The sequence below is a fragment of the Notechis scutatus genome, chromosome 2, assembly GCF_049901735.1.
Source record: "Notechis scutatus isolate UNSWTSFEM ecotype Mainland chromosome 2, rNotScu1.2, whole genome shotgun sequence".
In the NCBI taxonomy this organism is placed as follows: Eukaryota; Metazoa; Chordata; class Lepidosauria; order Squamata; family Elapidae; genus Notechis; species Notechis scutatus.
In genome coordinates this window covers 141,764,362-141,790,586 of record NC_142010.1, presented here as the reverse complement: position 1 = coordinate 141,790,586, position 26,225 = coordinate 141,764,362, and the positions used below count along the sequence as shown (strand labels likewise).

General features: G+C 43.1%; 2 protein-coding genes across 7 annotated transcripts in view; one reads left to right on the top strand and one right to left on the bottom strand.

Moving 5' to 3' along the window:
* ITGB7 (integrin subunit beta 7) overlaps positions 1 to 1,459 on the top strand; it is a 55,784-nt gene extending 54,325 nt beyond the window's left edge. Inside the window, exon 16 of one of the 2 annotated variants that reach the window (XM_087956421.1) lies at positions 1,105 to 1,459. The gene's annotated coding sequence lies outside the window, so the exon portion shown is untranslated. The remainder of the gene's footprint in view (positions 1 to 1,104) is intronic. The other variant, XM_087956423.1, reaches the window with a different exon arrangement.
* Positions 1,460 to 2,939: 1,480 nt separating this feature from the next.
* Positions 2,940 to 26,197, bottom strand: ZNF740 (zinc finger protein 740). 5 transcript variants are annotated; one of them, XM_026673954.2, is made up of 7 exons: positions 26,073 to 26,197; positions 23,175 to 23,545; positions 19,624 to 19,755; positions 19,354 to 19,440; positions 15,123 to 15,246; positions 11,303 to 11,421; positions 2,940 to 7,395 (listed from the first exon to the last, which is right to left on the bottom strand). In XM_026673954.2, the coding sequence occupies exons 2-7, from the start codon at positions 23,181 to 23,183 to the stop codon at positions 7,306 to 7,308; spliced, it is 561 nt and encodes a 186-aa protein (XP_026529739.1). In that variant the 5' UTR covers positions 23,184 to 23,545; positions 26,073 to 26,197; the 3' UTR covers positions 2,940 to 7,305. The 5 variants fall into 5 exon arrangements, with proteins under 5 accessions (XP_026529739.1, XP_026529740.1, XP_087812550.1 ...); XM_026673955.2 differs by having other exon boundaries at positions 19,663 to 19,755; XM_087956424.1 differs by having other exon boundaries at positions 23,318 to 23,545.
* Positions 26,198 to 26,225: the final 28 nt, after the last annotated feature.

The window sequence follows — 26,225 nt, the reverse complement described above, 5'->3', positions numbered from 1 at the left end:
GTAAGGAGTGTTGTTAGCTGTCAGTTTATATTGTGATGTCTTGCCTGTCAGTGTGGGTGGAGACAGTCTTAGGGATTCTTTGATTGGGCTGTTTACTGATGGTTCTTTGGCAGTTTCTTGATTGGGGTATTGCTTACTTGATTGTTGGCCTGAAGTTGACCTTGGAGTTAATCTATGCTGATCCGAGTGCTGATTACTGGTGGAGAGGTGCTGGAGTCTTTTTCTCTTTTGGGTTGGTTGTCTCCTTTGCATATTCTATAGACATTGCTAATGTCTATGTGTCTAGTGATGGCTGATTTGGCAGACTGCCAGGCTTCTAGAAATTCCCTGGCATTTTTGGGTTAGGCCTGGTCTAGGATTATCACATATTCCCAGTTGAAACTATGGTTAAATCTGTCTCTGTGTTATGAAATTAAAGAATTTTCGTCATGTCTTGTGACTGCCAGTTGGTGTTCATGGATGCATCCTGCCAGGCTTCTGCCTGTTTGTCCTAATAGTGGTTGTTGCAATTCTTACATTGTGTGTTGTAGACGACTCGTTTTTGATTCTGGGGTTGCTGGATCTCTTGGTTTGCTTAGGATGTTTTGAAGGGCTTTAGCTGGCTTGTATGTTATGCTGATTCCATGTGGTTGTTGTAGTCTATTTGTGGCTTCTGAGATATTCTTGATGTATAGCAGTGTAATTTTTTAAGGGTTTGTGTTGGTGTTGTATTCGATTGAGTGGTCGGGGACTGAGTGGTCGGGGACTAGTCAATAAAGTTGGGTGGGTATCCATTTTATTGGAATGTGTTACATAGATGCTGCATTTCTTTTTTCTGCTGTTCTGGGTTGATGCAGCGTGTTTGGGCTCATTTAAATAAAGTCCTTACACAGCTTCTCTTGTGGGAGGTTAGTTTGTTTCTTTGGTAGTGGAGCACCTGGTTAGTATGGGTGGTTTTTCCGTAGATTTGCGTTTTGTTTGCCTTTGTGGTCTTTGTAGATCAGGATGTCCAGGAAGGGTAGTGAGTTGTTTTCATCTTCTCTAGTAAACTGGATTCCTTTAAAAATGTTATTGATGGTTCTGTGGGTGTTCTCTAATTGCTCCTTTTTATTATTACCACAACAGTCATCAACCCCCAGTACAATGGTTATGAAAACATTGCAAACACAACTTGACAACACTGTGCCAGCAGCTGAAGATGATGTATGAATTTGAAGGAGAGACACCTGCATGAGAATTTTCTAGAGCAAGTCCTAGATGTAATTCGACCTACATCACCAGCTAATCTCAAGTGGGTTTGAAACAATGAACCAACATGGGCAGCAAAATCTCAAAGTGGTCAACCAATAAAACCTTTATTGTACTGTGCTTTTACTTAACATCATGTGTTTTGTGCTTGGAAAAACGTAGCATGTCCAACAGGGCCCTGAAATGCTGCAGCTGTTTTTCAACATTATGCATAAAATTTATGTTCACCTTGAGCAAAACCTCACATCTCTTGTATATGCCTCACTTTCTGATAAACCTCTAAATGGTTCATCCATACTGATTGTACTGTACTGGGTGCCACTAACCCCAGTACTGTTAATAAGGGTCATTCCTCACTTGCATCTACCCATGACACAAACTTGTCCTGGAAAGATCTTTCTGATGGGTTCTGTGGTGTGGCTTTAATTTCACCTCTAGCCCATAGATAAAATATTTTTAAAGTTGTTCTTGGCCCTATTGGTGGTAACAACAGCCACAAAACACAGCTACATTGAGATGAAGCCATAGGGATAGGCATAGTCACAGAGAGCTTGTTTGGTGTAGTGGTGAAGGTGTTGGCCTAGAAACCAGGAGACTCTGAGTTCTAGCCCTGCCTTAGGCATGAAAACCAGCTGGATGACTTTGGAGCAGTCACTCCCTTTCAGCTCAACCTACCTCAGAGAGTTGGTGTTATGAGGAACATAGGGAGAAGTATTAGCTATGTTCACCACCTATAAATAAAAGGCAGGGGAAAAATATCTAATAAAAAAGTAAATAAAACAGGAATCTTTTCAAGCTTTGGGCTCACAATCAATCTTGTCCTCCACCCATTCTGTTGTTGTATCCCTAAAGGATGGACACAATAGCCAGTCCCTTCAGATTCACACAGCCCTGTCAAAGCTGCATCTTTTAGCATTGGGTTTCTCCTTGTATTCTTCTGGCAATCCAATTTCACACTGGACTAATTTAGTGATGCCTTAATGGCAGACAGACAGCAGTAATTCAGCCAAAGTGAAATGGTCTAACAGGAGCAGACACCCCTTCCTTCCAATGAAGTTAGGTGGTTTAAAGTCTCTGTACTTCACCAATATGCCCAAGGTTGGAAATTGTATATTTCTGGAACCATTAACCTGGAAGTTTAGGAACCAGACATTTAACTTCCAGCATAACCACTGATCTGGGCATAGTCAACATAAAACATACCTCTTCCCCACAGTATACCTACAGCGATATTCTGAGCAGCTATCATTGCAAGCTGCTATACATACGGTAACATGAACCTGATAAGTGTATTTTTTCTTCTTCTTTTATTAGGAAGGCATATTCTCCTAGATTTAAAATTGAAAGCCCAGACAGCTATTGACAGAGCTATGGTCAGTATGGACTAGCAACTTAATTATCTTTTAGAGTCAGCCCTACCACTCTGGCTATAACCTAGTCCACCACTGGAATGCAACTCCAGAAAACTAAAAGATCATTCGAATCTGGTCAAGACAGTATTGTGCCATCTTCTCTGTGCCTGTGTTCCACTGCAGAGCCTTCATGGAAGTACGTGGCAGAATAAAACAAATTGGTCAAAGAAGATGCAACACCCAAGCTAATGGTGTGGAGAAGCAGTGAAGCTAAGGTTTGGGAGGGAAAGCAAGCTGAGTTTATTCCAATTATTGAAATAGAACGCAGACACACAAAAAGGAAAAGACGCCACACTGTAATGGTAAAAAGATACAAGTTTATAGCATCTTATAAAAACTACAATTTAAAAGTGATCCTGTCCTTGGGTAACACACCCCTGCCCCTATTCCCTTCCCTGCAAAATCAGTGAGTTAAAGGGAAGGAAAATAAATTATCTTAGAAAAAGCTATCGGACCTTCACATTAAGTCCAGAGGCTATCTGGTCAGGCTGAAGTGCTAGATTGTTTTCCTTTCAGGAGGCCTATGTAAAAGCCAAATATGAACTGCAAGAAAAGATCCTTTACATTTTCTTCCTATTTGAACAAACTCCTAAATTAAGACCACCAGCAGCACATCGGAAAGCACCTTAAGGCACCTGATCCATGTGACAAGTACGATTTGTCCTTCTGCTACCAGCACCCAGGAAAAAGAATGGGAATAGCAACAGCTCCCAATGGCATCCATTGTCAAAATGGGATTTCTCACTTCCATGGAGGAAAGGAAGTAAGATGGAGGACACGGGGAAATAAAGCTCCTTCAAAAATGTGCCCCTGGCTGCACTTTAGGGCAACCCAAATACAGGCATTCCTCAGGGTACACAGATTCCAGTCCACCTGACTTTCACACAGGTTGGCTTGCATACACTACCATGTTGTATGCACACAAGACAGTATCTGTCAATTACAGAGGTCTGGACTTGCATACCTCCTGTGGGTCGCATATATAAGCAACATATTAAAGTTAGACAAAGATGCAGGAAATTGTCGCACATACTTTGTAAAGACTGGCTTCTCTATCTCCAGGAGAGACATTATCATAGACAGTGTTGGTAAAATTGTGTGCCTCTATATTCCTGCAAAGGAAGCATACTTCCATGTTTATGCAAAACCCATTTTCCAATCTGCTGCTACCTCGAATTGTCAAGCCATCCAACTCTTTGCTGCAATCACGTCAAAGCAATTCCATCTATTGTTCTGGTACTGAATATTTTAAAACAGGACATTGTTTTTATCTAAAAGCTAACTCTCACTTTCTTGAACTTTCAACAAATTAGTTCTCTTTTCACCTCACCACCTCTGTATAATTTCATTTGAACAAAACAAATTTCATTCTGAAATGGTTTTGGTCCCTTGCACTTTAAAGAGCGGCAATCAGTGAAACGTCCAGACAAGTTTCACTTCCTTTCAATTTCATCTCCGTAGGGAATAAAAAAAGAAGCAAAGATCTTAGTGCAATTATACCCACATGCATAACATTTCTAGTCGGGATGAACCAGCATCAATTAATAGATGCTATCAATTTCATTGGGGTGGGTCAAGCTATTTGTTTAAATAAAACCTCCTCCCACAGAAAACTATTTTCCTCATTTTGCTAACTTACTGTCTGCAGACAATTATTTAACAACAAAATGCTTGAACCCTATTATTTTGTCCAATTATTAAAATTACTCACTGAATTGTTATAGTTGCTCTTTCTGCCTTCTCCCCCATTCTGTTCTTTCAACGCTATGCTGTAGTCCACTTCTGAGCAAAATTCAGCAATGAAAGTCACATGCAACTTGTTTTTGAGGTTAACCTTCTTCTTCCTTCACTCCTGAGCAGGAAAAAAGAGCTGGATATCAAAATTGGCAGATGCCAATTAATGCCTATCCAGATTATTGATAAATGATTGAGCTGGTGTGCAGTGTGCAGCAGCTTATCGAATTCTTCTCCCAGGGTAAAGTGTTAATCAGCCTCCCAAGTTTCTATGGCAGCACCCTACCAAGACGCAGAGCCTAAGCAAAACACATCCCTGTGCTTTTAAAGCTGCACATGCTTTAGACTCTATATAAAGTTTAGAGGAATCAAAACAGCAGAGTCGTTACTCTGCTTGGCACGTAAAGGATCCGGCACTGGGAGGCAGTTCACTCAAGAGATTCACCTTACCTCTTGGGGAAACACTAGGCAACTGTGAATATGCTCTATAATGCCAAGTCTCAATTATTAGATTAAGACTGGAAGGACAGAAAAACATATAGTACTTGATAAAGAAATTTCTTCTATTCAAGCAAGGTTTTTTCTCTCACCTGAGCACATTGCTACTTTCCCCTGAAACAGTTACATTCCAATTTCCTTCCCCCTCCCCCCAAATATCTGCATTTCATCAAGCTTTTTCTTACAGCAATTATTTTATTTCCTTTTGGGAGGGAAACAGTCCTTGGTAAACTGAGAAACATTATGGCAGTGTGTTCTTTCTAAGGAGCAACCATTTTAATTTTTATCAGCCCCACCAAAATTGCAACAAACCTCCTAGAGTTTGGGATGTCCTAATCGTTCCTATAAACTGCAGACCAGACGTTGGTGTTAATTTTAGAAATGTAACAAGGCTGGGAATAATCTTGGGTCTTCCTATGAATAAAGGGAAGGGAATTAAAGAGCTCTTTTATAAAATAAAATATGATCTCCTCTACAGTAACACTCCCCAAGCTAATGTACTCCAGATTTGTTGGGACTACAACTGCCATGATCTCTAGAAGGAAGGTGATCAAAAGAACAATGCCTATTACTAGTACACTGGCATCTCTTAAATCAGGGTGGTCAAACTCCCGGCCCATGGGCCAGATGTTTAACATGCCGGCCACGCATACATCCGGTATAGCAAAGAGGAAAAAAGTACAGATACATCACGTGACACCGCCGTGATGACTTTTGACAGCCCTGTCTTAAATGGTTGAAGGGGGAAGGGTGTGTGGAGACAACAATCTTGAACTGAAGCAGTGATTTTTCAAATTTGGTAATTTTTAAGATCAGCTCCCAGAATTTCCCAGCCACACATCTGGGAGTTAAGAAGCTCACACCTTTTAAAGTTGTTAAGTTTGAAAAACACTCACCTAAGGTATCCCATCTTTGTTTATAAACCTTTCTAGTTGCATAGGCAGAAATGCAGCCCCTCAAGGATGGCCAAACAAAGACTACCATTTCTCTATCAACACAGCCCTTGATTAAAACCTGGCTTAAAGCAAGGTGCTTATGGCAAACTTAGAAGTTAACTCAGGGAGGGATGTATTTGAAGCACGTATGAGATTTGTATCTATCATTCAGATGGAGGTGCTTGTTCCTAACAAGTAAATTCTAGTCTCGGTGACAAATTATTACTTGCCCTCTAGAAAGACCATTGTAAATGGTGTGGGATGAGAGACTTAGAAGGGTTCCTGGCTTCCCTTGCAAACTTGCCGCTGCCTGTTGCAACTAAGCTGAAATAATAGCACACATAAAAGTTTGCATATCGACAACAAGCCTTATTTTCAAACTTCAACGAAGCAGCCCAGGAGCAATCCGAATTCATGGTGCATGGGAATGCTGACCTTTAGTCCTTGAGTATTTTATTCCAAGAGCCGTATCAAGAAGGCCAGAGTGCCACTCCCCATTCTCCCCCACAGAGGCTGCAGTTCTTCAGCGAGGAGATAGGTGCCCGTGGGCCAGAGCTGGCTTTTCACTTATTTAGGAAAACAGAATTGCCACCCAAGAAACCTCTGGATTCTGCGGTGAAAGGGTATGTAACAGGTAGGTTCTGAACAGATGACTATTTACAAGGGAAGGCAAAGGGACCACGCGCAAGTATCCTCCCCTCCTGGGAGGAAAACAGAGCCTTCCAGCCAGCTGAATATCAACTGGATCTTGATAAATGGAACACATCTAAGGTAGACTTCTATGTTGACCCAACAGCATTTGTCACCTTCTGCAGCCCTTGTTTCTTGAAACCTGAAAGCTGAGACCACAAATCACTGTTGAAGAGAATAGCACGGAAAGGGGGAAGTCCAGTGGGCCTTATGGCCTAGCGTCAATGAGACAGATTCCTGTGATCCCCAGGTCTCAGCATCCCGCCGTCCCTGATGTGGATCAGCTCCAGCAAAATAGTTCACTGCTTGACTGGTAGTGATCACTGTTTCTCATAAAATATTTGCCTGTTGTTCTCCCACTTTTTTTTTTTTTTTTTGCAAGCCCAAATATCAGGCCAGCTGGCAGGTCATCTGTTAATTGAGAGCACCGGATCTGGTCGGAATGGCTCGCAAGAAGGCCCAGCGATGCTTTCAAAGCCTTTCCTGAGGCAAATGGTGATAATTTCAAAAACAAAAAAAACAAAAAAAAACAAACCCTAAACAGAAACAGAAAGCGCACCCCGTCAATGTTTATCCACAACTGCAGTGAGCTTCCCAATAGCTGGAAGCCAGCCCTGCTTTGTCCTCCATGTATTTACAGTGTCAAGACCATAGTTGAAGTCTGTGCCTGCTCAGCTCTGCCCCTTCCACAGGAGTAGGCTCAGCAGGCAAACTCGGGCACAAAACACAAGCAGGGGAACAAGCCCACTCCCAGAGTATCTGGTGGACTTCCCAGCAACTTCTTAAAAAGCCTCTTCTCTGGCCCAACCCTAAAGCAGTAGCTGGGAGTCAGATGCTTTGCCGGGGCAGCCCTGGCACATTCGTTTGTGTCTCAGCAACCGGTCTGTCCTGGAGAAGCTCTGTGAAAGGGAAAAGAGAGAAAAACAAAATCCAGAGAGATGGCCAAAAAGACAAGGTTCTGTGCCAGAGGAGGGGAAAACGATGGCCTCTTTATGACTTGTGGACTTCCAAGTCCCAGAATTCCTGAGTCAGTAGGAAGTCCACAAGTCATTAAAGGGCCATCGTTTTCTCAGCCCTGCTCTATGCAAAACCAAAAACCCTGCATTCTAGGTTAGTGCAGTTGAAAACCGAACATGGAACCGTGGGCCTTTGTGACTGGAAATAGGAAGATCCTGGGGCGAACCCTCCTTCTGTCAGGGAACCTCACTGTGAAGGAGTTATACTTTCTCTATCTCTCATAGAGTTATCCCTCGGGAAAAAGTTAGAAGAGGGAATAATCTGTGCTCCACACGAACTTTCTAGAGGATAAAAAAAAAAAGAGCTGAACCTCAACTAAAATGCATGATTTTGTAGTTTTCCTTTCAGTTTTGCACAGACATAGAACTAAAATGGCCGGCCTAACTAAGTTAATAACTAAAATGAACTGGCTGGCTAGTTCAAACTCCTGCTGGAAATTCTGGACCTTCTTTAGGAATGCCAGATCACAATTATGGAATGACAATAAAATCCACGGCTGACAGGGCTTCCGGTTTGAGCTTCTTCAGCGACAGACCGAAACCTCGTCTCTGCGAGGCTTCGATCCGTGCTCGCCGCTGGAGCGCCCCGAGCCGGCTGGTTTCGGGGCTAAGCCACCCCGGAGAGGTGGTGAAGAGGGGGGAGACTGCCAGCAGGGTTGAGGAGAGCCGCATCTCTCCTCCCCAGCTGGCCATTACTCCCTTTCCCGAAGGCGGTTGCAGCGGTGGTCAGAAATGGCCACCACAAAGAAGAACTCGACTGGAAAAGAAGGTGCAGGAGGAAGATAAGAAGAGAAAGTTTTGGTTGACCGGGTCAAACAGCAAAAGCAACAAATAAGGTACCCTGGAATTGAAACTGTTAAAAAACAATAACATTGATCCCTAAGAAGATTTTTAAGCTGCGAAGGAGAGAGAAAAGGGAAAAGATTTGGTTTTCTCCTTTTCCTATACTGACAGCTAAGAGACTTAAGCAAGAAATTGGAAAAAAATCCACTTTGACATCAATAGGCATTTAATGCTGAAAATAAAAAGTCAAAGGGATAATAAAGATTTCTGGAAAATTAAAAGCTTTTGAAAAAAAGGAAAGGAGAGAAAAAGAATAAAAGGGTAAGATCTGGAAGGGAGGAGACTGCCTGGAATTAAAAAAGAACTTACAGCAAAATCTCAACAAGACTTCCAAAAAATACATTCTAACTGAAATATTGCAACAAAACCCCCAGGAAGAGAAAGTCGGAAAAAAAATAAGAAGATATAACTCGGGACTATCTGGATTACTTGATGATTTCTAGATTCTTGGTTATTGTTTTGAATGACTAAAATCAATTGGGTGGTTGTTTAAAACTGTTTAAAATGGCTCCACTTTTAGAAGAACTTAAAATGGAACTTAAAAAGTACAAAGAAGATGCACAAGAGGGGAGTGGTTCTTTTGGCTTCAGTATTTCAGTTTTTAGAAATGGAGATTTGGAATTATGAGAAACAACAATGCCTGCAGAACAAGAAGATTGCGACAAAGAAGAAGCCATCTTTAATGAAAACAAGGAATCCTAGATGGGGGGGAAGGAAAGGGGGGGAAAGAGAATGGAAAGTTTAAGATTGGGAAAAACAACTCCCCAAAAAATAGAGTGAAAAATAAGTATAAAATCAGAAAGCAACAGAAGAGGGAAATGCAGAAGAGAGAATTAGAACTAGAGAGACACGGGGGTAAAAAGGGGAGGGAGAAGATGAGAGGGAAGAAAGAAAGGAAGAGAAGTTATAAAGGACAGAAGCAAAATATAGAGAAACAGGGCCTATTTAGAGATAACGGGTGAAAACTTAATGGTACAAAGGTACATAAAATAGTATGGTTATATTAGAAGCAGAAATAATTTTAGAAAATATGAAACAATGTATGATTAAAATGTCTGATAAAATAGCTATCGTAATTCAGTGGAATGCTTGTCAATATATAAATGTAACAAAAGGTATATTTAATGATTTATAAAACATATGTGAAGAGCAATAAGGGAAAAATTAATTATGGAGATTATGTGTTTTTAAGGAAGTATGATATTTAATTGAAAAGAAGTGTTAAAGATGTTAAGATTTTAATGATTATTAATGATAGAACTGAACTGGAATGGAATGAGGGTTTATAATTACATATATTTACAATCTTTTTTTTTAAAGAATATAGTGTGTATTATAAGAATGTACCAAGCAGAATTCGATTGGAAGTTATGTATTATGTATTATATTGAAGGTCATAAACTTAAGGTATATATTGAAGTTTAAATAAGAGTTGAATGGATGTAATTAAAAGATATAAAGGTGTCATACTCCAATTAGTAACTACAGGAGAAAATTTGTTTAATGAGAAAAGATAATATGAAATTGAAACAGAACAGACAAAAGTATAAATATAATGATTTGAATTGAGATGAGATAATCAAAATAAAATTGAGAAAATTAAAAGAGGGGAAAAACTATATAGAAAATGTAAAATAGTATAAGATATGGAATAGAATACAAAAAGAAGCATGAAATTGAGTTTTGTGTCTGTATAAAGAAATTCAACCCGGGACCATGCTATTTTCAAAAAAGATGTTTTACTTGTATTTTGTGTATGAAAACCCAAATAAAACTTTATTAAAAATAAAAATAAAAAAAATAAAGGGAACACTTAAACAACACAATGTAACTCCAAAAAAATAAAATAAAAAAATCCACAGCTGACAGAATTTCCTTTACCACGTGTGGGGAAGAGTGTGTAATATCAGATGGGTTAGCGAGCCCTTTGAGTGCACTGTCCAGGGCAATGCTTTAGAAGAAGAGTATGGATTGAACAACAAAGATGGGCCATTATTTAAATTAAACTTTATTAACAATTACTGATTAGTTAACTGATTTTAAAAGTGGGAATAAGTAAGTTGTAAGAAATTAAATCACTTGTGACAGGAGGCCAGGTGACGCTAGCGGTGTCACCAATGCAATGCGCCATGTGCTGTCTGGCTGCAGACAAAGTTGGGTAGCAGCATGACAGGTGTTGGGGCGTGCAAGGCCTGGCTGCGGTGGTTTTTAGGTAAGCAGGTAAGACATCCCCTGAAAATAAGACCTGGTGCTTATTTATTTATTTATTTTGGGGCCCAAAAGAAAATAAGACCGAGTCTTATTTTCCAGGAAACATGGTAGCAATAGCAATAGCACTTAGACTTATACACCACTTCATGGTGCTTTACAGCCCTCTCTAAGCGGTTTACAGAATCAGCCTATTGCCCCCAACAATCTGGGTCCTCATTTTACTGACCTCGGAGAAGGCTATCCAGAAGAAAAGAAGAAGAAGCACAAGGGAATGGAGGAGTCAGGGACATTTTGGCAGGAATGAAAAAGAGTGGTAAACATTGGGGCAAAGATGCAGAGGTGATCTTAGGCAGCAGTAGCTCAAAAGAAACAAGGCCAATGAGGGGGCCAGGGATCGGACTATTGTGACTCCACCAGGACAGTGAAGGGGGCTGGCTATGCAAGGGGTAGAAGAGAAGGAGATGAGCTTGCAGCCACGAACATGGGCCTGTTCTCCAGAAGGGAAGGGGATGTAATAGGAGTAATCCAGAGGGACACAACTTACAGTTGCACAAGCCAGTCAAGGGCTTGGGTCAACGTTGAAGGGGTTCTGGCAAATGCATCCGAGAAGCAGACCAACGATGGTCTAGTTCTGGATACAGGCCGTAGTGCTCTTTCTATGCCGATGCGAAGTCTTAATACACACGTCTGGCAAGATTCCCACTCTAAATGTGGAAGACAAATGGAGAGTCCTTACCTGCAGGCAGCGTTCACATTGATATGGCTTCTCTCCACTGTGGACACGTTTGTGGCGCTCCAGATGGTACTTCTGGATGAAGCGCATGTCACACACGTCACACTCAAAAGGCTTCTCTCCTTTAACAGAGGGTAGGGAGCAGCTAATTATTTCCAGGGTTGTAACCGCTATGCTTTTAGAGGAAACAAGGTGGCAAGGATTCTAAGCAAGGATTCTAATCATACAAAGCAGATTCCTAGAGAAGACATGTAAGACATTGAAGCAAGATATGTTCTTAGTGAAATGTATGCTATAGGACATTCCAGACCCAAATTGAAATGCAATGTCATTTCTCAGTCTCGTCTCTCCTAACCTTACTTTTCTCTTGGCAACGCAGGCCCTGATTGTGAAGATGGAAGCCCTGGTTTCTACTTCATCAAGAGCCGGAGATTATTTTTTTCCAGTCAATTTCTACATGGAGGAAGCTGCTACTCATGCATCCAGGTTTTTTTTAAAGAAAAGAAATAGGTGAACCTTTTCCTTAACAGTTCCAGGACTGAAAGAATATTCCATGACCTCACCAAAAAAAGACCAAAAATATATATGCCTTTTTTAATTCTAAAGAGGAGCACATTCCAGAGATTTGGTGTATAGATGGGTAGTATTTATTAGATCAGGGGTGGGCAAACTACGGCCCGCGGGACACATCCGACCCGTTGGTCATATTAATACGGCCCGCCTCTGAAAAAAAAATATTCCCCTCTGAAAAAAAAATTGGGGCCGGCCAAGAGACCCCGCGCCGCGCGCCAAAAAATTGCACACACAACACGGAGCTGGGCAGCTGCTTCCCTGCTAGCGGGGCCAAGGCCACCGCCCGGGGAATGCCCACTGCTTTCCCAAGCCAGGGCTGGGCGGTGGCGTATTGCCCTGCACCGCGTGGCCCCCGCCTGGCAGCGTGCTTCTCAGCTGGTCTCCTCCTCCTCGGCCATACAGAACAAACAGGCAGAGAAGGAGGAGACCAGCTGGCTGGTTGGGGGAAGCTTTCTGCGCCGAAAGAGGCAGCTACTAATCTCCGGCTTTGCTCCGCTTCTCCAATGGTCCGGCACCACCCTGTTCTTCTTGTGCTGCGAAAGAGGCGGCTAATGATCTCCGGCTCCGCTCTGCTTCTCCAACATCTGGCGCCACCCTGTTCTGTGTCAGGCCCAGCAAGTCCGAGCAGCCGGCGCACAGAACAGGGCAGCGTCGGATGTTGGAAAAGCAGAGCGGAGCCGGAGATCATTAGCTGCCTCTTTGGCAGCACAAAAGCCTCCCCAACTGACCAGCTGCTCTCCTCCTTCTCTGTCTGTTTGTTTTGTATGGCCGAGGAGAAAGAGACCAGCCGGCTGGTTGGGGGAAGCTTTCTGCGCCGAAAGAGGCAGCTACTAATCTCCGGCTTTGCTCCGCTTCTCCAATGGTCCGGCACCACCCTTCTTGTGCTGCAAAAGAGGCGGCTAATGATCTCCGGCTCAGCTCTGCTTCTCCAACATCCGGCGCCACCCTGTTCTGTGTCAGGCCCAGCAAGTCCGAGCAGCCGGCGCACAGAACAGGGCAGCGCCGGATGTTGGAGAAGCAGAGTGGAGCCGGAGAAGAAGCCTCCCCCAACTGGCAGCACAAGAAGCCTCCCCCAACTGGCCAGGTGCTCTCCTCCTTCTCTGCCTCCTTCTCTGCCTCTCCCCTCTTGCTCCTCACAGTTGCCCTGAGCTGGTGCGGTTCTTTAGTTGGGCAGCCAGACACCCGCAGCAGCGCCCGCAGCAGCAACAGGCAGTTCTGCCCGGGCTCTGCTCAGGTGTCCGGCTGGGGCTGTCAGGAGTTGCTACCGCCGGCGCAGCTCCGCGCGGCTCCAGTCCTGCGTTGCCTTGGGAAGGGAAAGGCAAAACCAGGAGCCGCTGAGCCTGAACCTCCGGTGCCGCTGCTGTTGTTGCAAAGCACCGCCGCGGCTCTTCCTTTTTGCCTTTCCCTTCCCGAGGCAACGTGGGATTGGAGCCGCGTGGAGCCGTGCCGGCAGTAGCAACTCCTGACTCAGGGGGCCTCCGAGGGGAGGAGAAGGAGGAGAAGAAGGGGGGGAAGGGGGGGCGATTCCCAAAAAATCTTGTGCTGACCCGGCCCGTCTGTCAAATTTTAAAAGTGAATGCGGCCCCCCGAGCCAAAAAGTTTGCTCACCCCTGTATTAGATGGATATTTCAAAAATGATCCAGAATTTGGAAGAAGGGTTTCAAGCCTTAGGCAAACACAGTAGATCCTTACTATTTATTTAAAAAGCCTGATTTTCTTTAAGCCCACATGTGAAAGTGATTTAAAGAACGTGGCTACTTTAACAACCACATTAACTTTAATGAATTAACTACTGAAAGCATCAGCTGCTGATGCAATATTTTTTTCAGGCCTGTGGGCAGCCTGGAAGAAGTCCAGTGACTTTCATGGATAACAAAGAACTGTGCTCACCTGAAATCCAAAGCATTTGTCCTGAATCCTTTTTAAAATAGGCACAGGCCTCATACTACTGTAGTTTGCTAGACCATTTCTCTTCTACAGTAAAACAGAACTACTTTGCCATTCCATTGTTTACATTATAGAATATATGGAAGGAGGAACAGAACAGCCCCAGCTCCATGGCTAATCTAACATGAAGACTTGTAAATATTTCTTTTTCCTTGATACAATTATCAATCTTAAAGGTCTAAATTACTTTAAGCTGGCATTTGGTGGATGCATTTCAAAGGGAAGAGGGCCATCTGGTGGTAGCCCAAGGACAGGGCAACAGACTGGAATGATGTTTTAAAGCTAACGTTTTTGTTCTTGCACAACAAACTGCACAACATTAAGGACGCCTGAATTTGAGAGGTGGGTTGATACATAAGGATTCTGTTATAATCTGGATAAAAGTTGTTCCGGTGAATGGAGAATAACATTTGATAATGCTTCACAATGTTGTGAATTAAGTCTCTGCGTCACAATCAGTACAGGTAGTCCTCGACTTACAACCTTACAACTATAATAGAGCTGGGCCCATTACTGTCATAACTCATGACAATTGTAAAGCAAATCGCCTATGTGACTGATTTAACAACCTTTTCTGTGACAGTTGTTAAAGTGAACCAACTGTTCGTTACCAGCTGGTTTTGCTGGAAACTACAAATAAATGCTGGGGGATTTTTTTGGCGAAAATGTCATCAAATGTGACCATAGGACATTGCAAACGGTCATAAACGAAGGCCACTTGCCAAACACCTAAAGTGCAGTTACCGGGGTATGTGTATGTGTGTCAGAATTTCGTAACCAGGTTGTAGGTATCCCTAGAGAGAGATGTCACAGCTCTTACCAGCCACTAAGCAATTGGTCATAAATCGAGGACTGCCAAAGCTTCCTTTGTTACACTTTCAAGACTTAGATCCCTGAACCTCTTTCCAGGGTGAAGATAGGAGCTGGGTTCTTGGGATGTTAAGCATCCGCACCTGCATGCTATATATTCTTGTCTTGTGTGTTTGTTTAAACATTTTATAAGATTATAGAATAAAACACAAAAACAAATAGGAAGATACAGTGGGGGGGGGGGGAAGGGGAAAGAAAAGTGAGGGGGGACGAGGAAAAGGGGGGGGAAAAGGCATTGACTTCCGACTCCGTTGCAGTAAAATAAAGCATTAACATAACTTTTTACTTTTCCATAATGTGTGTGCGCGCGCGTGTACACACACACACACACACACACATTCTTCTCTAGATCAAGGTCTATCCCCAGCTGCCTATTTGCAAATGCAAGATGCCTTACTTAAGCTTATCAATTGGCAAATGACCATACGCTTACCAGTATGAATAAGGATATGTCTCTTGAGGTGGTAGCTGCTCCGGAATGCTCCAAAACAGTGTTCACAAATGAAGTTCTTGGGAATCCGGACCTGGAAGGATCCATTCTGCTCGATCACCATTACCTGCAAGCACACATAGAACAGCTTCTCAACAAAAAGGCAACGTGTCTATCTAGGCGTATCTTCCAACTTGCTGGTCTGTCAGGAGCTTTAGCGAAGACATTTGTCAGTGCTTATATAGTACCACAGCCTCCTCTATAGACCAGGGGTCCCCGACCTCTGGGCTGTGGACCGGCACTGGGCCACAGCATGCCAGAAACCGGGCCGTGCAAACAAGCGAAGCCCCATCCGTGGGGTGCAGGCAGCATGCAAAACCACACCCCTTCCTGTCCGTGGAAAAACCTTTCTCCATGGAACCGGTCCTTGGTGTCCAAAAGGTTGAGGGCCGCTGCTATAGACTGTCCACTCTCCCTGTTCCAAGCCACAGCAGAATGAATTTCATAACACAATGGAAGAAAACAAAGCATCTCTCATGTATGTAACGATTTTGAATTCCTACACTTGATACAGGTTACCTCTTTAGCTTTGTTTGGTGTAAAACAGATTGCCTGGATTTATTTATTTTTAATTACACAGATTCATTAATATCTCCTGCTGTTAAAAATGCAAAAATATCCGATATTTGACCCCTAGTGGAAATAGGTTGGTCTTGGACAGAAACGGGGTGGATATTTGCCCACTTCCATTTAATCTCATTTAGCTTAATATGTGATAGGCATAAGCAAAGCAATCTGTTTATCCTCTGCATTTGAGAACGGTAGAGTTGGCTGTGAGTTTCCAGGCCAGGAAGCTATTTTTTTTTCTTGGAGCATTACAATCTTCCAGGAAGAAGGAAGTGTATCTTCCTGTTCGGGAGATACACTTCCAGAAATGCCCAAACCCCTGTGGCCTGTTTTGGATAAAATAGCAACATTCTGGAGAGGAACTGCTACTATTAATATGGAGCTTCCAGCAAATATCTACTCGGCCATCCAACAATTTATTTCACTGTCTTGGGTATTATAGGGCAATTCCACAGAAAGAAATCCACCTTTCCCTTGAGGGTTGGTCATCTGTCTCAGGGCGCCTGAATATGTTAACAGCAGATGGGCAGTTGTAAAAGAAAACAGAAATCTTGGGAAGATAAGTAATCTGACAGCATTAACTCCAGCTAAATATGTAAAATGTACTTTGCCCCAATTCCTTTACTCTCATTTACTTTAGCTGAATAGTATTTTCTTCCAATTCTTATGGTTTACCACCAGATATTACCTACTGAGCTCAGAGTACAACTCCACAAGTGGTTGTTTTTTTTTTAAATTTCATAGAAAGAATGTTTATTTTAAAAAGTCACATAATGATTGCTAAATTCCTATTCTTCGTTTGAATTATCCCAGTGCAAAAGAAGCTGGATGCAGCAACAGAGTCTATGAGCATTGTAATTCGGCCATAAGAATTAAAAGTAAATTTGGAGGTGCTAACCATATTACATCCCACAAGCCATAGGATGATATGCATTATGCAGTAGACGCTAAGTGAGGGAGAAAAGCCTCATGGTCAAGCATCTGACAGCTTGCCTGACCAAGCCTAACTTCCAGCGTTCCAGATTTATTAAATGACAAATCTTATTGGCTACCCTGGCTAGGGATAATGATCATAACAGGCTGACCTGTTTGGAAAAGAGAATGATGTTTGACAAAGATGTCGCACAAGCCTGAACAATAAAGTTCTCCTATTTCGTATTCTTCAGAAACACATGAAGAACTATTTAAAACAATCAAGCTGGTGGTGAAGTTAACTATTAGATTTATTTTATTTATTTATTTGTAAAATTTATTGGCCACCCATCTTACCTCAGGATAACTCTGGATGGCTTACAATCATTAAAAAAACAAACCTGTACAAGGATAAAAGTTTGTGCTAGAAAGGGATGCATTCTCATGCACCCCATGCATTCCTGGGCTTACTCATAACATGCTGTAGCAATGGTTGTGGTTCTGTTTATCCTCTACTTGTGCAAATAGCTGCATCTTTTGATTTGCCGATTTGGAAAGCCTAAATCACTCCAAGCCAGCATCTGGCTAGGAGTCCATCTAAGATTGTCCTACGAAGTGTGCAGAAACCCTAGAACAGGGCTGTCGTAACTCCCAGCCTACGGGCTGGATACGTCACGCTCCTGGCCACGCCCACACCCAATTTAGCAAAGGGGGAGAAATCCCGATACGTCATGTGACACGCTGCGACGACGCGAGTTTTGACACCCCTGCCCTAGAAGTTTAAAGGGTAGTGGCCAAAATGGTTTTAAATAGTCATCTTCTCAGAACGTATTACAGTTTCCCCCAGGGGTGGGATCCGACTTCGGGGAGCGCACGCATTCGCGTCAAACACACACTGCGCGCACGTGTGCACTACCGGCTCCTGCAAGCATTTACCTTCTCCAGCTGACGAGCGGCACTCAGCTGTGCCGCGCAAAGCAGCTGAGGAGGAAAACGCAGACACTAAAGGACAGCCTAGAGCCCGGGTGGGCGGGAGGGCCAAATAGCAAACCAAAACGTCAGCTGCTATTCAGAACTACCGGTTCTATAGAACCGGACCAAACCGGTAGGATCCCACCCCTGGTTTCCCCACATCTGCACTGGCTTTCATCGATTTCCGAAGCACAAAGCAAAGTACCAGTTACTAATTATAAACCTCTCAATGGCTTTGCACCAGATCATTTGGAGGAACCTGTCCATCTGCGTGAAGCTGCTCAAGCACTGTTGCCAGTCCTTGAAGCCCTGCTCCAAATTTCACCAGGCCAGGCCCAAAAGTTTCCTTGTTGTGGATATGAGGAGAGGTCTTGTTAGTGGTGGCAGCCCTGCCTGGGAATACCTTACTAAAAACAGTCCCACCTGCCCCTTCTGTTGAAGGTTGGCACTTGCTTTTTCTTTCTTCATGCTTTTAACACTTTCCAGTTACCTGCTTTGCTCCTGATTTTTAAACTGAGGCGCTTGCTTTCAGCCCGTCTCTTGTAACTCTTTCTAAAATTGAACTGTACAATCTACTTTTTAATTATTGTTGTTTCAAATATTTAAACTGGAAGCTACTTCAGGTTTAAAAACTAGGTAGAAATTTCTTGAAAACCACAGCTCTGTTCAACAATATGGGGGTGGGTGGGAGAACCCACGTCCAGCCGATAAGCCTGTTTTGTTTTGTTTTTAAAAAAAATTTTATTTGGGTTTTCACAAAAAAAACAAAAAAACATATAAAACATCTTTTTTTGAAAATAGCATGGTCCCGGGTTACACTTCTTCATACAGACACAAACTCAATTTCATGCTCACTTTTATGTTCTATTCCATATCTTATTACTGTTTTACATTTTCTACATAGTTTTTCTCCTCTCTTAATTTTCTGAATTTTATTTTAATTATCTCATATCAATTCAAATCATTATATTTATACTTTTGTCTATCCTGTTTCAATTTTCATATGCAAGGTTTCGATCCGTGCCCGTTGCTGGAGCGCCCCGAGCCGGCTGGTTTTGGGGCTAAGCCACCCCGTAGAGGTGAAGGAGGGGGTAGACTGCCAGCAGGGTTGAGGAGAGCCGCATCTCTCCTCCTCAGCTGGCCATTACTCCCTTTCCCGAAGGCGGTTGCAGCGGTGGTCAGAAATGGCCACCTCAAAGAAGAACTCGACCGGAAAAGAATGTGCAGGAGGAAGATAAGAAGAGAAAGTTTTAGTTCACCAGGTTAAACTGCAAAAGCAACAATGCAAGGTACCCTGGAATTTAAACTATTAAAAAAAATAACATTGTTCCCAAAGAAGATTTTGAAGCAGCGAACGAGAGAGGGAAGGGAAAGGATTTGGTTTTTTTTTTTTCACTTCCCTTCCATATACTGACAGCTAAGAGACTTAAGCAAAAAAAAAATCCACTTTGACATCAATAGGCATTTAAGCTGAAAATAAAATGTCAAAGGGATAATAAAGATTTCTGGACGCGTAAAACCTTTTAAAAGCAGGAAAGGAGAGAAAAAGAATAAAAGGGCAGGATCTGGAAAAAAGGGAGGAGACTGCCTGGAATTAAAAGGAATTTACAGTAAAACCTCAACAAGACTTCTAAAAGATACATTTTGACAGCTTCTGAGAGCCGGACAGGCATTCTGTGGAGAGCTTGGTCTTTACTAGGCCATATAATGAAAGATTACCTGCCTTTTTAAGGGATTTTTTAGGAGGAGACCCTTCTGCTGTCTCTTCTTCCTTCCGACTACGTGATTTCTCGCTCTCCTTGCGATGACCCTGACAGACAAGAAAGGAGGAGACTGGCTACAACGGCTTAAAAGTTTAAACCTGGCAATTTGCAAGCCAAGCCTCCCCTTGCCCCAATCCTGTTTCCTCTGCTCCGTCATCCAACATGTCTGGAACAGAGGACGATGAAGCACATGGGCAGCATCAGACAGCTGAAAACAGGCTGGCTCTTACCAGCATGTCCGACGCACCCCCTCTCTCCCCGTTCTCCACCTGCTTAGAGCTTTGTTTCGGCATCATCTTCTTGCTGGCAACTGTTGGCACCAGGCAAACACCAGAGAGTCCCTCACAGGCCAGGAGGCTCGCCTGCAGAGGAAAAAAAACACACAATGACACCAACCAATACAGCCAAGCAAATTCCAAACCAAGTAGTTCTCCCTATTACGGTCGCAGCTGTGGTTTTTTAAGGGGTAGGCTACAATCTGACGTACGGTCATACTTGCTGCAGGTTGTGGAAGTTTAGCCACTAAAGGTTGGCGAACGTCATTAACGTCTGATGAGAAAGAAGACTCTCATCAGGTCAGTTTAGGAAAGTTTCCTTGAAAGAACCACCTGAACCAACTTTGGATCCAAACCCCAAAAGGTGCATGAGAGATGAAGTAGGCTCACTGTACTTGCTGGCGTTTTCTTTTAAAAGCTGCATATTTCCTGGACCCACACAAAAGGCATGTGAATAAATACAGGTAAATACAGGAAGCCCTCAACTTACAACAGTTCGCTTAGTGACTGTTTGAAGTTACGACGGCACTGAGGGACTCATGACCATTTTGCACACATGACTCTTGCCGCACCTCCATGGTCACGTGATTTACATTCCGATGCTTGACAACTGACTCGTATTTATGACGGTTGCAGGGTCCCGGAGTCATGTGATTCCCCTATTGCGACCTTCTGACAAGCAAACTCAATGGGGAAACCAGATTCACTTAATTAATTCACTTATGTAACAACCATGTAATTACTAATTTAACAATTGCATTGATTCACTTAACAAATGTAGCAAGAAAAGTTGTGAAATGGGGCAAAACTCACTTAACAAATTTCTCATTTAGTAACATAAATGTTGGGCTCCATTGTGATCATAAGTTGAGGACTAGCTGTATGTGTATGAGTTAAGGAAGTGCTGATAGGGTGTCACACGTTTATCTTACCGTCCCTCCCCCACTCCCATCCTCAGCTTAAATGTGTGTTCTCTGGGAAAGCAAGGTAACTGTGCACATCAAGAAACAGCCATGGCTTCTTTAAGGAAGTGCCAACACATACAACCATCATGAGGCCAATGCCACCTCCGATGCACACTTCTCCTTTGGGTTTGAACAGCTGAATAACTCAAAACGTCTTCATTCTGTATCTTGGAAATCATTTCACATCTCCCAGAATCTAAGCTGTTCAGCTTTCTTTGTACATCTATCCATTAAAACAAGGAAAAAGGACGGGCTTTTCTGAACATCTTTCCTTTGTTATCTGGGGCAAGTCTTATCCCCTGCGCACAACAAGTTACTGCTTATTATCTGTGCCAGCAGGGTCATGAAGACAAGACAGAATTCTATTTATACAAATGCAGGCATGAAAGTTATTTCCATTTGCCATCTAGATCATAAAAGTGTGCTTGATTCATTTAGTTATCCTAAGCCTTCTTAAATCCACAGCTATTGGTCAACTTCCCTGAGGCAAAGCATTTCCATCAATTCTTCTCCAAAGAATTAAGAGACGACACAGGCAGCCTTGGCTTCTAATGCTTTGTTCATATTTAAAGATAGATGTTGAGAAACAGCCATAAAACAGCAGAAATCCTGCAGTTTGGTAATGTCTGGAGATTATTTCTTTCAGGGCCTCACTCTGAGGTCATTAACACAATTATGTGTTATGTTGATTGGCAAGAAGTCAGAAGATGTCCATTAAGTGAAAGATGAAGGGAGACAGGAGAGGGAGAATGCAAACCCGAAGGGCATATCCCACTGTCTCCCAACACCTTAAACGAGGCACAAGTCAAGCTGACAACTTTCAACACCAAAAGTGGTAGCTGGATCTGCAGCCCAGGGGCTGCATGGGCACAGATGTACAGCATGGCAGCAATTTGGACACATGCCAGACTCTGGCATTCTAGTCACAGATGTTCGCAATTATTGAAAGGGAATTACAATACTTCAGAGAAGACCTAAGTCAGCCATGAAGGGGGGGAAAAAAACTGAAGAATTGGGAGCTGGGTTTGGCTGGGGCCTCATCAGCCTCAGTGGCAGTGAAAACAGGCCACCTCCTCTCTCTGGGAACGGTGAAACAAACAGAAGTGGGATTAGTAAAGTCCTAATTGCCCTCGACTCAGAACCTACAGTCAGTGGGGATTCAGTTTGCATTCTTCTTGTTGAAGAAAAAGAAGCGCTGCCAACAGTGGCAAAATTCAGCCAGCTTCTGTGAATGAAGCCCATCAGTTAAGAGCCTAAAAAGCTCCCCTTCTCTTAGAAGCTGAGCTAGGCATCTCGTGTGAAGGGGTCTGGAACCAAGGACACCTGGGTTTAAGCCTCCACCAGACAGCTCTCCCAAGTTGATTTGACTACATTATTAACTCTTCCTCTGTCCCTCCTTGCACAGTTGCTATTGTGAGGGCGGCGGCGGGGGAGACGATATGGCCACATGAGCTATTTCAATCTCTCCAAGGATCCTTAGGAAAGAAAGGCAGTAACACATGGATCTCATGCCTATAAATGCTACTGCTGGAGCTGCTCCTTTAGTTTCCTCACAGTGTACCTGGCATACTGATGGAGCAATGGGCTCTGGAATGACACTCTTGTGATTTTTGAAAAGTGGCTTAAAAGGCTAATGCAGGAGTAGTGATAGCTGCTAATGGAAAATCAGGGCAGAAGAACATTTCCCTAAGACTGTAAGACCCCAAGACAGGTTGATAGTTGGACTGAGGAAGCAAAGAGAACAGGAAATCCGTGAATAATAAAATGTTACATAAAAAGAAATATAGCAGTAAATGCTGGATTAGACTCAATGCTTTAAGATCAAACAAAGATGCAGTTTGATGTATTGGAGGAAACAGAGTCAAATTTCCTATGGCTGGAGTGTACTTCCAACCCCCCCAAGTGGATTGCAAAGGAATTATGGCAGATGACATAATCTGGGTGGCAAAACTGAATTTCTGGGATGGCTTGTTCAAGTTAGTCTGAAGATGATAAAGAGACCAAAAAAAGTATGTATAAAGTTTTATGTACGTTTTACACATTTACTTTGTCCCCCTTTTGTTTTTGTAAATCCCACTGTGAAAAATAGTGCTACCTAGAAACTTTGATACTACAGTCGAATATTGCTGATGAAACGTGAAGCTGGAAAATGGGGGTTGGGGCAGTAGAAGTGCTCTGACGTTCCTCATCCCTCTCCCATCAGCCCCTATTCCAGCATACATGTAAGCCCCTAGGCTTGGAGCGAAAGACGAGAAAAACACGAAAACATTTCCGGCTTAAACTGGAACTGGCTGTAAGAGAAAGCAAACACATTCTCCAACCATGGCTGTGAGAAGAGGGCCAGAACTTGGTAACCCCCAGAACTTTGACCAGGAGGGGGGCCCAACACTCCAAGCTCTGCAGTGCTGACTCTTGCAGCAGAACATCAAGAGCTGAACAGTTTACATGACAACAGAATGGATTATCACAGATGGCTCTTAGCAGCCACTTCCTCAAGGATGGATTCCTGTGGGACAGGATGGGAGAACCGGGGCCTGTTACCTGAGCCATCGCGTTAGTCTGACAGTCCTCAATACGGAGATTACGCCAAGTCCTTACGTTTTCTTTCTCTCTTGCTCAGGAAAGAATTTTACGACTACAAAGATTTTTCAGTAAATCGTTTCTGCGCCGGTCCCGTCCAATACCTTCCACTTTGTTGACATCTTTCTGGAGTCGGAGAGTCCAGAATGGCGTGCAGCAAGTTTTCCCAGCCTTGTTAAAAGCTGAGGAAAATTACAGACTCTGCTGTTCTTGCAGATGAGTCACCCCAAACCTAAATCCCCCTGCAGGATGGCCCTTGCTAGAGAAAGGGTGCTGAGGTCTTCCTTGCAAAGAGGCCACACTATTGCTGTATGTCCATCTCCAGTTTCCACCTGTGGGTTAAGGAAATATATATACACATATATTTAAAAAGAGAAAGTGAGAACAGTGTTTTTTAAAATTATAATTACACACCAGACAGTTTTACTGCAATGGCAAAAGATATCAGTATCTCTAGACTACTAAAGTATTCTGCTTATTACTAAGTTCCCATCTCTATGTGATTTCTGCAAGCTCTTGCATTAAATTCTGAACTCCTGTTTCTGTACATCATCTTGATGATCTGTATCCTTCTGTACTAAAATATCATAATGCAACATTAATATAATAATTTTCTGTTTGTTTTCTTTAAAAAACACACTCAGTAGGAAATATAAGGACCATGTAGAAATCACAATGCTTTGTAAAGTCCATCTATGCAAGATCAGAGATATCCTTCACTGCTGTTAAACAACTAGCCATACTCATGCAATGAAGGTAATTTCTCACTAGACATGCAGTGGATATCTGAATCAGTTTTTGACATTAAAATATTAGTAGCTCAAATAGAGAATGTCAAAACTTTACAAAGTTAACCTAGTCTCCACACATAAGCATTCTGTTTAATTATTAACGTAATATTTATGGTCTTTATTATGAATGTCTCTTGACTACTATAGTTCAATAAAAAATGTTTAAAACTCAAAACCAATATTTTTAACTCTACACAAACAGCCTTAAATTTAACATTACTGACATGAATGAAGCACATAATGCCTTTTAGCAAAACCAATGTGATTATGTAAATAAGCATCACAAAACACATGCACCACTAGTCATTATGTTGACCGAATTGGATACCCCCCAATTATGGAAACTTCCCCAAATTTTCATAACCATTCTGAGTTGGGAATTCTGGGAGTTGAAGTTTACACATGTGAAAGGCACCAGAGTTAGGAAATACTAATTAATCTATAGTGCCGCACTGAAGAAACCAAATATGTTACAATGCACCAAAGAGTAAACTGGCACACCGAGAAGAAAACCAGAAATGCAGAAAAAATGAAGAACATTAGTACAGGTAGTCCTTTGACATAACAGTTTATTTAGTGACCGTTCAAAGTTACAACAGAACTGAAAAAAGGGACATGACTGTTTTTCACACTTATGACTGTTGCAGCATCCCCATGGTCATGTGATCAAAATTCTGATGCTTGGCAATTCATTCATATTTATGACTGTTGCTATGTTCTGGTGTTGTGTGAATATTTATGAAGTTTGCAGTATCCCGGGGTTGTGTGAACAGTTCTGACAAGCAAAGTCAATGGGGAAGCCAGATTCACTTAACAATCGTGTTACTAAACTTGACAACTGCAATGATTCATTTAACAACTGTGGTAAGAAAAGTCATAAATTGGGGCAAAATGTCTCACTTAACAACCAACATTTTGGGCTCATTTGTGGTCGTAAGTTGAGGATTACCTATATTAAAAGTTGGGGGCTGGGTATAAAAAAGCCCACATGACTTTCCATATCAATAATTGCAATAAAGCTCAAAAATATAACAGCAAGGACCTATGACTTAACTACATTAAAACCTATGACACAAAATAAATTCTTATTTCCTACCATATTAAAAACCTTTCCTTCATTTTTCAATAGATTGGAATATTGAGAATCCTTGACTCTTTAAATATATAATGCACAGCATGGACACTATAGTGTTCACACAAACCTGAGGTTTGCTATTTTGGATCATTTTTGTTCCTAGAAAGATGAGTGTCAACATTTTTCCCCACATTAAGAATATTTTAATACCAGGTTATCTCCTCAGAGAGGATCCTGCAGAACTGTGGAAAACGACTAGTGTTTATTCATCCTAACCAACTCTTTTACTGCGGGTCCCTGAACAAATGTCACGGTTCAGACTCAACCTTTTTAAGGACACGGTCAACTTCAAATCAAGTGTTGGTGTAAGGGCTAGTTCATAATTTCACGGCCTTTTTTGCTCCACAAAGGTCAACGTGAAACCCTGCAGAAAGTTTTAGCTAGCATCCAGTTACACAATTCGCACCGCGAAGTAGAAGTGGAAGTAGAAGAAGTAGGAGAAGAAGTAGAAGAAAAAGAAGCAGCAGCAGCAGCGCGGGTGCTTGGCAGCCTCATTTAAAACCGACCCTCAGCGCAGCCCGATGAGGGTTAGAGTGAGTCGGTGGGAAGGACCGGAGACTTGGGCTCATATCCCCGTCTCGATCGTTAACACCTGTCTTGCAAGAGACAACCCCCTCCCCCTCCCTGCAAACAGCCGGCCGAACAGGTGACGCGGACGACCGCGCGGCGCGCAGCCCCGGCAGAGCGAGCGAAGGATCATCAGCCCCGAAGGGCGCGTGGACGAGCATGCACCGCCTCGCGACGCGCGAGGACAAATCCACCCCCCCACACACACACACTCCTCACCCCCCGCCCCCGCGTCTCCCCGCCCGGGCTAACAATGAGCGCGCGGCGGCCATACCCGCCCTCCCCACTCCTTCCCCACGAGCGCTAAGGCGTGCGCGCGCCCCTCCCAGGGGAGACGCACGCGCGCGCGCCCACCGTACCCCGCACCTGAGTTCAAACTCCCGGCGTGCCGGCTCTCCCCATCTCCCGGGAAGCGAACCAAAGCAAACCAAAGCTGCTGCTGCTGCCGCCGCCGCTGCGGTCCCCACCGCTACGGTCCCCACCGCCGCCCTGGAAGCGGAAACGTCGGAACCCGGTACA

What these genes read in the sequence shown, in the direction of transcription:
- ZNF740 (XM_087956424.1), bottom strand. An exon ending in CTAAAAAATCCCTTAAAAAG is followed by an intron (nt 15,247 to 19,353) that starts GCAGGTAATCTT and finishes GTGTGCTTGCAG; the next exon opens with GTAATGGTGATCGAGCAGAA. An exon ending in ACATATCCTTATTCATACTG is followed by an intron (nt 11,422 to 15,122) that starts GTAAGCGTATGG and finishes CCTCTGTTAAAG; the next exon opens with GAGAGAAGCCTTTTGAGTGT.